The sequence below is a fragment of the Helicoverpa zea genome, chromosome 16 (assembly GCF_022581195.2).
Source record: "Helicoverpa zea isolate HzStark_Cry1AcR chromosome 16, ilHelZeax1.1, whole genome shotgun sequence".
NCBI lineage: Eukaryota > Metazoa > Arthropoda > Insecta > Lepidoptera > Noctuidae > Helicoverpa > Helicoverpa zea.
The window spans coordinates 3,728,079-3,739,733 of record NC_061467.1 but is presented as its reverse complement, the minus strand read 5'-3'; the positions used below and the strand labels follow the sequence as shown (position 1 = coordinate 3,739,733).

The following is an 11,655-nucleotide window of genomic DNA, read 5'->3' as shown; positions in this document are numbered from 1 at the left end:
TATTTAAATTATTTTACTTGTTACAAAATACTTCATTCACTGACTGCCAAAAATGTTACCCTTAAAAAAAAAGTAAAGTATAAAATAACGGATTGTATTTATGAACTGGATTATTTTTTTATTTTTTTCGAACCCCTTTTCATGAAATAATATCAATTAAAATATTTGATAAAATTACAATAATAATTTTGTAACGTTTACCATAAACTTTCCAATAAGACTTAATATTTAGTTAGACCTATGGTAACACTGAAGTAATTGTTTATGGGCGATTCATGGTGGAAAAATTATATAGTCAACAGTTTTTAAAATAACATGAAAATAATATTAGTAACGGCATGAATAGGGCCATTTAGTCTAGTTTAATGGGAAACACGCATAATAAAAACGCTGAGAACAAGAATCAAAAGCAATCTACGCATTCAGACCGCGACGGCCAGGCGTTCACCAGTCAGGTAAGTGATGAAACGAAAACTTGATAGTGTCATTCTCAGCTGAACTCACGTATCTGATATTTTGGTAGATAGAGACAGGAATCTCCTGTAGCTCTAAGTTATTGCGTAGTGATTTGAGAATCTTCTTTGTGTAGAAAAGTTCGTGATCTTACGGATTCGTGAAAATGTTCATTGTTTGTGTCAGTTCTTTGTTACCTTTAGGAGCATAATTTATTTTTGTATATAGTTCAGTCTCTCCCATTTCGTGGGCAATCTCAGCGGGCGTTCCTTCGTCAGTGTAACGAGCAACCAGTCGGTGTACAGCGCATCACGGCCTTGGTCTCGCGTCTCGAGACGAAGGTTAGTACACAATATACAATTCGTCAAAACAAACAGTTTTCATTCCTTTGATTACAAGTAAGTAGATCGCGCCAGTTTCAAACTGACACGATTTACAAAAGTTTACATATTCATTTCTTATTGTCTGATGACATATTTTCTGCTTTAGGTTTATAAATAAATAATTTTGAAGTTAATTTATTGTGTATAATTAAAAGTTAAACTTTAAATATTGGGTCAGTAATAATAGGCTCCCAAGGATACCCCCTTGGGAGCCTATTATATTATGGTTGTTGTATGAAGAAACATATATTTTTATAACAAAACTATACTAAAAAAAAACTAGCAAATAAACATTACATAATATATATACTTCCAGACATTCTAAGACTTCAATATTCAATACTTTTGCTAAGTTCTCATACAATATACATGTTTGTAAAATCAGGTATACATATTGACCTTGAAGAAAAAATTTGATGTTTAATCATACATCAAATTTATAAAAAAAAAAATATTACCTATTGTGATTCATCATGATTGCACTAATTATTGCAGTAATGCTAATGGTAATTGAGTAGTATGATGTCAAAATAAAACTATTTTAACAAAGCACATTATCAAACAAAGCATTAAAATGTTATGCAAGATATAACATTTTACACTTATGAGTAAATAATGTTAAGAAGCATGCAAAATTAACTGCAGTTTTCTGGTTCTTGCATACAGAACATTTTGATCTAAATTATGCAAAAAAGGCAACTACTTAAAACAAATCAATTATGTCCATATAGGTAATAATCTAAAGATTTTTTTTCTCAATGACTGCATAATATTTTATTAATATCATATGCTATCAATATGTTATGTCTGTATCCGTTACTTATCTAAATAATTTGATTGGTTTCCCCATGATTGCACAAACTTGAGTAAGTTGTCTTAATTAATTCATATGTGAACTCTTTGCAAACAAGACTTTATTTGATTGCATACTCTCATAATCAATCATATTACTATCAAAAAGCTGAAATGTTGGTTAGTAAACAGTTCAGTATCCTACTGTCAGGATCAATGCCCTCATTGGCTGATTATATTTATATCTTGATAATTTTTAAACAACATATTTAGCCCTGAACAACACTAAAAACTATTTAGCAAGACTGGCCATATAAAACTGTTACTTAGATGAAAAATAATATGCGACATCCTGGTTTCATGCCATCATCTATTTATCAATGATGAGCATGATGTTTACAAACAGTAATTAAATAATTAACTGGCTTTGTTGTTGAGATAAGTTTTGCAACAGAAACAACAAGCTTAAATGTGTTCTCCCTATGCAAATAATAGATTAAATATAAAATAGTTATTGTTTATTTAACCTAAGTCTGATAATATTTGTAGGACATGCAAGTTAAGATCAGTACAGATCAAAATGACTGAAATTCAAGTGCATCTCATGTGAAATTTAAGATTATCATGTTGTAATATTTTCTTATATACATTTTGATAACGAAAAATACTTATAGCACATCTATTAAACTCACCAGATAAACCCTAGGCAAAACAAATTCTAAACAATCAATTTATGAATGAAAACTGTTTATTTCTAATATAGCTATTGTCACACTTCTGTACCTTACACATGCATAAACTATTACAGATGGAATGACTCTACATTAAAAAACCCTCTAGAAGCAAGCAAAACTGCCTGGCCGGTGGCTCACAAAGAATCAATCTTCCAGCCTGAATTTCCCATCACCACCGACTTACTTCAGAAAGACTTTCAGATAGAGGAGACAATAGCCAAGGGTGCATTTGGTGAAGTTTATAAAGTAAAGAAGATTAGTGAAGACAAAGAATACGCACTTAAAGTGCTTAGTAAGTCACAGGTAAGAATTATTTGAAGTTATATTTCATGAATTCCTTTTGAAATGAGGTATTCCTTGATTTTTTTTCCCTAAAATGTCATTGAAATATTATTACTAAATATTTAACTTCAATCTAACTTTGGTTTGGTTTTCGTTAAGATATTGTGGGTTATTTGGGCAATGCAAATACTGTTATCATAAGCAGACTGTAATCATAACATTCCTTGACATACAACATAAGATTAGATAAGTCATAGACTAGACATTACTTAGATTATTATCTAATAGTGCATGTTACATAGAGAAGGCTGCCCAGAAAGAACAACCATAAAAATGCACTTAGAAATAGAAAATAAACCTAAGATCATTTACAGAAGTGAAACGGACAAATTCAATGGCATAAAATTTAAAACTCATTAAGTATGCTTTAATTTAATTCTTTTCATGATATTACTGTGCTAATATGAGTCGAAATTGAAACATCTGTATCATAATGAGCAACAGTCTGTCAACATAAGGAATTACACCTTTACAAACAGTGAAATAAAAAGCTGATTTAAATATTAATTTAAGATAACCATAATCTTGGATGGATGGTCTTTGATTAAAGTAATATTATTACTGTATTATTTGTGTATAAAAGTCACGTAACTGACCTGTAACTGGTTTATACACCATAGACATTATAAAAAGTCTCTTAAACATCTCTACTACATGGGAGAAAAAAGTTCCATGATGTAATGTTCAATTATGTGTTCTTTGCTATTTGTTTTTATACATGAAGTTTTTTTTTGCTAATATGACTTGGCAACACTTATGCTTAGAAATGGCTTGAGTATTATGAGTTCATGGTAAAAAGAGTTTGTATGGGTAATTGAAAGCCTAATTTAAGGCCCATTTAGCAAGGTACCAGTGGACAATGGCTAAATATTAGTTCCGCATGTACTGCCTACCTATTGTATAACTTTTTTATTGAGTATGTTTCTGATAAAAGTAAAACAAGACTAATGCAGCATATGCGCTTTATCGTCAATCATCTTATCACATTGACCTATATGTAAACTTATTGCCACTAAATGAGTTTCATGCAGCGATAAGCTTTCAGTCGAATACTTAGTGCGTCTTATCACTGATATTTCGTCGTACTTGTAGTTATACAGATGGGCCACGTGGCTACTTAAATAGATACACGCATAGTTCTATTTCCACGTTTTAAGTTGTCAGAAGTCGTGACGCTAAGTGATCCGGGAAGCGAGTTGATATCGTTTGAGTATTTCTGACAGTCGCCAAGCGAAACCAACAAGTATTGACTATAGATTAGAACATCGTGGTCTCCCGCTGAGGCGAGAACACGGTTGTAAGATGCGGTTCTAGATATTAACTCTGTAAAATACCGATGCGAATGTACCCACGAATATGTAACTAGTTTGATAGGTCAAAGTACGTTAGCGTTGCGTACATTTACCTCTGTTTGAACGTCAACACACTAAGGCTGACTTGTGATGATTTTGCAATAAAGTAACATTAAAACAATGTTTTTGTTATTGATGATACGATGCTATGATTAAAATATCAGTGAGTAATTAGCCGGTGGAACCACGTTGCGGCGGCGGTCGTGCGGAACGGGCCGCGGTCTTCCCTATCGTGTCTCTGAGTATGACACACGGTTAGAGCATCACTGTAACGCGTGCTAGTCCTCACATTGTATGTCTGACACTAATGATAACACGAGTAACCGATCATTTGATTATAGCAAACGCGTTTTGGAAGTCAGTTCTAGAACGCTATGTGATTGACCTTCGCTTCCTGGTACATTATACTCTTTTTATTAACGTGGTATGTTGTAACCATGGATGGAAATACCCAGACTTTCAATATGCAACAATTCGCTCATTCATGTAATGATATATTTATAATTTATAATTATATATTTATATTTTTCACTCACTTTTCCTGTTTAGCGATAAATTGAGCTAACTGATTCACGTGAGATTTAAATGAGGCGTAAATATTTTCAGATAGTGAACGAGAGTGCAGTTCGTCAAGTGAAGGAGGAGGCGCGCATACAGGCGGCGTGCGGCCATCATTCCTTTATAGCGGGCGCCGTGGCCCGCTGGCAGACCAAGAAAAGACTTTATATTGGTAAGTGTAGCTTCAAAATGGAACACAAATTGTTTGTTTATTTTTTTAATATGACGCAATGTCTCTTTATTTTTTCAATGCCAGTGCTGCGTAATGGGAAATTCAGGTTACAAAGTAGGTTATTACCAAACTTCACTTGCCCTACGTTGAACTGCGATAATAAATCACAACAATCGTCATGACATAGTTACTGATATTATCTGGGTTTTTATTAACAGACTTCGTTTATCAAGAAGTCGGTAGCTGATTAGAAAACTTAAAGGTGAATGAATCGTTTTCAAAATACAATTCAGGGCGGAAATCGTGTCTGCATGATAAGCACGTTGCAGTCTGTATTAATTGAATTAATAAGCACAACGAAATTCACAGAAATGGGACACAATGCAACGCAAAACGATCATAATATCAAGTATAAGATGTTACAAAGCTTTTTCCTGCTGCAGACGTGACACACGCGAGACCTGTGATAGTCACTTATTTGTTGAATGATTACATTATCTTACACTCTAAATATAGTGTACGCAGGGATGTCACGGACACTCGCCACTACGGCTCCATTGTTCCCTCCTCAAATACAATTTACTTCGAATTCAACAGGACGACCCAATTAGCCGACGAAGTTTTTATTAGCGCTGTTACTAGCGAACTAGGAGAGCAAATGAACCAGTATTTAGCAATTGCGACAAAAAAAGTAAAAAAAACTTTTCGTATCGTTAACCCTTTGACATTATCAATCACTTTAAATGGTAATTAGCTGAAGTCATCATCAGTTTTAGCCCGTAAAAACTATAAAACGCTCGAGTGCCTTCGGTGTTAGTTGGCGGTCAATGAGTCAACCTGTTAAGTGCTGCCTGCGGTCATAAGGTTAATTCGTTAGCAGGAAGTAATCTCGGATTAGCACGGCGGCTGATAACACTCGACCCAATAATAAAGGTGATTGTTCTTGATAAGTTTATATGACAACAATATAACTATCATTTTTATCGGTTATGTTTATCTTGGAGTGTTTGTTTCACGTCAGTTTACACCAATGAGGCCGTAACGTTAACTACTGCATATTGTATTTTGTCTTTGGTTTGTTTATTTTGTTTATTTAGGTCGCTTATCGGTAGGTAATTTGAACAGGGTTTGCGGGATCAACCTAATCATGCGTTAATTAGAATAACTTTCATTAAATGATGTTTCAATCTGTTTCAAAATCAATTGCAGCTTAGTCTGTTTGGTGTAAGAAACTCTTAATTAGTATTTATTAGTATGTAATAATCGTGATTGGATAACAGTTTCAGAATACATTCCGGGAGGTGAGCTGTTGGCTCTACTAGAAAAGTACGGCAAGTTACCTGAAGAGCTTGTCAGGATATTTGTTGCTGAAATTGCTATTGCTATTGGTAAGGATCTTTTAAATTATTGTATAAACTTCGCAACTCGAAATTGTACACAGATAATTCAGCAGTCAATATACTCTTGTTTGTGTGGTATTTCAGATTTCCTTCATAACGCTGGCGTTATATACCGAGACTTGAAGCCGGAGAACATTCTTCTCGATTCTGACTGTCACATTCGACTTATCGACTTCGGACTTTCTAAGTGGCTCTCCATCGGCTCGCGGACCACCACACTCTGCGGCACGCTCAAGTATATGGGTAAGTTTCAACTCCATTATTTTTATTGAAATCCACAGGTGTTTAGGAATATTGTGCTTACGTGATAGGACCACAAATAGCTGCTTACCTAGTTATAAATAACACGCAAAACTAAAACGGTCATTCTCCATTTCAGTGCGGGAGTTGACTCGTTTCATATTTTAAAAATGGCACAGTGCATCGCTCGCTCGGTATCCGTAGCGTGTGTGAGACCGTGCAGCCGTCAGTAACCGCCGCAGTCTGAGTGATTATGTCGATAGTAGCGGCTCGCACTGTTGCGTCGGCACACTGACGCCGGCAACATGAACGCACGCACTATCGCGTTCGAACTGTCGATGGAGGGCAGGCAGGTGGACGAGGTGGTCGCTTGCATCTTCCACACGGTACTGTTCCACCGCTCCAGCGGCAAGTTCACCTACAACAACGAGGAGAGCTACTCCATCCGCACCGTCAGCTACGTCGACGTGGACTGCGACTTCATCGACTTCACGTACGTGTGCTGCGAGTCCGAGGCGCTCGGGCGCAGCGTGCGGCGCGAGATCTCCGACTTCTCGTCGCTGCTGCGCGGGGCCGACGCGGGCTCGGCTCGCGGCTCCATCAGCCTGGAGTTCTTCCAGCGCCGCCGCGCTCGCTGGCCCTTCCAGCCCGAGTGCGTGCCGTGGGAGGTGTGGACCGTCTACTGCGAGCTGGCCGAGGCCCGCGCCGACCACGACATGCACGCCAAGCACGAGAACGTCGTCGAGATGCTGCAGGACAAGATCGTCTTTATCACCGAAATCATCAATCGGCACGAGTACGTGCCGAAGATGCCGAGCCGGTCGGACGCCGACCTCATCTTCGACACGTCGTACTCGGACATCCAGCCGTACCTGTTCAAGATCCACTACAACCTGTCGGGTGCTCCGCCCACGTCGGTGGGCAACACCGTGCGCAAGCTCATCCGCGACACGCTGTCCTTGTGATGCTCGCTGTGCCGCCACCCCGCCGCCCGACTGCTGCGACATACCGACGCCTGGATGTCACATACATAACACCAATTTTTATAATCTTTTGAAATAAACTAAATTATATTCAAGTAGATGGCGGCGCCATCGCGCAACGCGGTACATATTATTTTACTAAAGATATAAAATTGAAAATGAGTGATTTATTTTTACTACGGACATGTGTATATAATAATCATAATGATGAATGAATTGTTTAAAATTGAAACTATTGAAACTGTATTTTACATTTTGACAATACATAACATCTGAATTTAACATAACTGTGTCATTTGTTGTACTTATGCTTTGTTTGTTGCACAAACGTGTGTCGTAGTTATCGTTGCAATCAATGTTTTGTGTAACTTTAATTACTATATATCGGCTTTATTACTGACTGTTAGCTTATACTAAACTCTTTTGTGTTACATAATCGTTTAGGGCTCTATGTCTATTAGAAATTCCAGCTTGACTAAATTATAATGGTTGAGGTCGGTTAATATTAGTTACAGTATAACTGAATATCGAGTGCCTGGCTCATATACTCCGGAGCCGGGATAAGTCGAGAACTTGCTAGACGTCGTATTTACTAAATAATCTTTTCATGTAATGGAACATTTTGTCTGTTGTAATGTTAGTTTTAACTTTAGTTATAATGTCAGAGCTATGACTCGGAAGGCTGGTTGATGTGTCCATTCATTTCGTCGTTTATTTAAGCTTTGGATTCGTCTGTTTATTACTAAGGCTTTTTAGAACGGTTTCTCAAGCACTCGGAGGAGTTTGATGTAGAAATAATAGTTACCTAGAAATTTTATTGTGTAGTTATAGATAGTTTTTTTTATGTATTGTCATAAAACACATGAGTTTATGTTAATGAGGTGGCACTAAATCGTTTTATTCTTGACTACTAAAGTACTAATGCTTCTAAGTTAAGTCAAACACTTCGAGTCACACTGTACTCTTTTAGTATAGTCATTTGACTATTCACTTATATTTAAATGATCGCTTTGTGATATTGCCGAGAATAATTCAGAAATATTTAAAAATGTAAAAAAATATATTAATTTTTGATTACGCGTGTGAATCTAGAGAAGATTGAAATATAATTATTATATAATAGATATTACTTAAGTAGTTATATATTGTCAGTCATTTTTATGGATGTGTATTATAAATATTGTAAATAGCATTGATAGTGGTCACTTGAGTTATTCGAATAGTTGAACCGGTTCGTTGAGAGAGCTTTATCGGTATAGAATGTACTAGATGATCAGTGATTGTTCTGTGTATTATGTAAAAATATTAGGGTAGGCGCGGTGCGTGGAATATCTCACTCATGTAGTGTTAAGTGACGGTGAGGTGAATTATCAAATTTTATTGTAATGTCATTTTATTATCACCTTGTTCAAATATTTGCGATCTTTTTACTTTCACGACGCTATGGTTACGAAGTCTTTATTTATTGTAGCGCGACTCGCGGATCGTCGTGAAAGTAAAGCTTAATGAATCCATGACTTTCAACAGAACATATTTTAGGATAACTTTATTCTCTACAGCAGTTGAGCGTCATTATATTATGTATGTTTTACGCCAGAGTCATTTTGCTTTTAGTTTTTGTTTTCTAGAGGACTATGAACTGAGTCCATCCATACAATTCTGATTTACTGTCCTACCTCATTTTGTGACTCTAGCTTTAGTGTATCAAGTCTCTAGCCCTATCTTATCACACTTGTACCTATTACAAAATATTTATCAGAATTGTTTTGTCACCAAAGATGAGGCTGTACATGCTTTACGATCTTAGAATTCAAATTCTTTTAAATATTTTCCTAAATATGCTAAAAGATAACCTGTTTATGTGCAATGTTGATATTGTAAATAATGAATTTAAAAAAAATATCAGCAATGCATGTATTGCAATATCTTTTACTCAAAGGTTTTTATGATATCCATTTGTAATTTCATATCAGTAAGTACCTTAAAGTTTTAATGATTTCAAAATGTTTACATACAAAAACCCTGGTGATAACGACAATATATTTTATTCTATTGATACCTTGACGGTGTGCCTCGTAATAGTGTTAGTGTGGTATGTCGAGCACATTGTAAAGTAATATATCATTGCACTCTCGCTATGGCCTTATTTAAAAATGATGTTTTAGAACTATAAAATTCACGAATCGCGTGTAATAACGGCTGTTACATATTAGAGTTTATGATAAATGAAACAGGAAGTATATATGTTGTGATGTATAAGTTCAAAAAAAATAAGCTAAAATCTTAGTCTTGTGATATAATTTATATATAAGTGAATAAATGATGAAGTATTTATGTTGTTTATTTTTATTTGTTTTGTCTTATTCATTATTTATCTGAAACACAGAAAAATAACCCACAATTAAAGTTATTGTGAAACTTTTTAGTAGGTACACAAACCGTAATTTGCTCCTTTTATATAGGAGAATATTTTTGCCTTGCGTGCTTTCAGCAATTACAGATTTCATTCTCACAAAAATTACACGAGTCTTAAAACTTTAGAATAAATATGAAATTAGAATTACTATCGCGTGTGCGTGAATCAAGGACAATATTCCACGAATATATTTTGTACTCTTGCTGTTTTGGAAAGTGAAAGACAAGAGGACTTCGTGTGCTACCACGTCATCAAGGAGTTCCTTCCACTAAAAAGTAATTATTATGATTATAATAGTTGTATTAAATTAATGTTATATTTAAGCGTGGCTGGAGGAATGACTGCTGCGTGGAGCACAAGAAGTGTGAATGATTATGTAAATAGCTTGAGATTATATTGGTGCAGTAATTTATTATATTTTATACACGGTCTGGCTTTATAAAAGTTTCTTCTGACAATGTACTTATTACATATATTTATTTAAAAACCACGATAAATTCATGCACCAATATTAAAAGTTGAGGTTGCATCTTTAAAATGTAAAACTGGTTGTCTGCAGCCCCAGAAGTGCTGTCTCGGGAGCCGTACGGTCACGCAGTGGACTGGTGGTCACTGGGAGTTCTCGCCTGCCGTATGCTGACTGACGAGGTAAGTTACATTTTTAATCATCATCTTCCGAGCATTTTCCCAACTTAGTTGGAGTCAGCTACCAGTCTAACCAGGTTCAGCTAAATACCAGTGCAGTACAAGGTTAGACTGATTGTCAGACTTACTGGCCTTTGACAATCCGTAACGACTGCCAAAGATGTCCCGCCTTCAGTTTAACGTGCCCTCCGAAACACAGTCATTTGCGTCTAAGATACACTTAGAAAGTACATACTAACTTAGAAAAGTTGCATTGGTCCCCTGTCCTGGAATCGAACCCAGACACTCATACTTGAAAAGTTGGTTCTGTACGCACTGGGCCAATAAGACTTATTTTTATATTTTTGGGAATATAAAAGATAGATAGGTAGCTTCATCTCTCTCTCAGTTTAAAATCTACCTCAAAATAATTTATGACGCCATTGACATGGATCTCTTAATTTAAGCTGTAGGCCTGTATGAATTGCTAATAGAATCCGCCGAATGTTTTTCTAATTATATAACTTCATGTTTGCACAATAGAAACTTATTATAATTAATACAAAATGAGGTAGTTTATTGAGAAAGAGTTGATCATCTTGTCTTTTAACATAAAGCCTATCCAGCCGCGGCTATATTACGATAACAGAAGAAAGTAATTTCCTCAACGTTAGTTCATGCATTTGGGGTATGGTATGCGTTAAGAAATCACAAACATTTGACTATAAACATGATAATAAGGTATAAGTGTCATCTGTTTGCCAAGGTCCAAACTTTAGTTGTACTGGGACATCTTGTATCTCTTCCATGCGCTCGAATTTGTCTGGACTGCAGACGTGGACTCTATCTGTTGTCTTCTGTGGACTTACTAATCGGTTCCATCCTGCGTTATCTTCCGCCTCCTAAAAGTTCTGTCTACTACTCCACTCACCCTGATGAAATGTCATCTATGTATAAAACCCAAGGGTTCAAGTTTATGTATTCATCAGTTGAACCGTTTTACTACGACATAGTATTGGACAGTCAGTTCAGATTCTCAGGTTTGTCTCGGCTGTTAAAACCTAAGTAGCCTCTAAATAAAGTCATGAGGTTTACATAATGTCCGATAGATGCAACAAACAGAATTCTTAAGTAATGTTGCTGTTACTTTGCTCAAACGACCTTAGACCTAAGAGCACTTATGTGTATGGGTCATTACTATTGTAT

At 35.8% G+C, this 11,655-nt stretch overlaps 1 protein-coding gene across 3 annotated transcripts in view; it reads left to right on the top strand.

Moving 5' to 3' along the window:
* The first annotated feature begins 242 nt into the window (after positions 1–242).
* The window catches only part of LOC124637865 (autophagy-related protein 101), a 53,164-nt gene continuing 41,751 nt past the window's right edge, over positions 243–11,655 (top strand). The window contains exons 1-7 of one of the 3 annotated variants that reach the window (XM_047174584.1): positions 243–455; positions 682–794; positions 2,437–2,665; positions 4,663–4,786; positions 6,067–6,174; positions 6,271–6,429; positions 10,385–10,473. In XM_047174584.1, coding sequence (XP_047030540.1) covers positions 366–455; positions 682–794; positions 2,437–2,665; positions 4,663–4,786; positions 6,067–6,174; positions 6,271–6,429; positions 10,385–10,473 — 912 coding nt within the window. In that variant the 5' untranslated portion in view covers positions 243–365. Of the gene's footprint in view, positions 456–681; positions 795–2,436; positions 2,666–4,662; positions 4,787–6,066; positions 6,175–6,270; positions 6,430–6,565; positions 9,742–10,384; positions 10,474–11,655 lie in introns of those variants that run through there. The other 2 variants (XM_047174585.1, XM_047174586.1) reach the window with 2 other exon arrangements.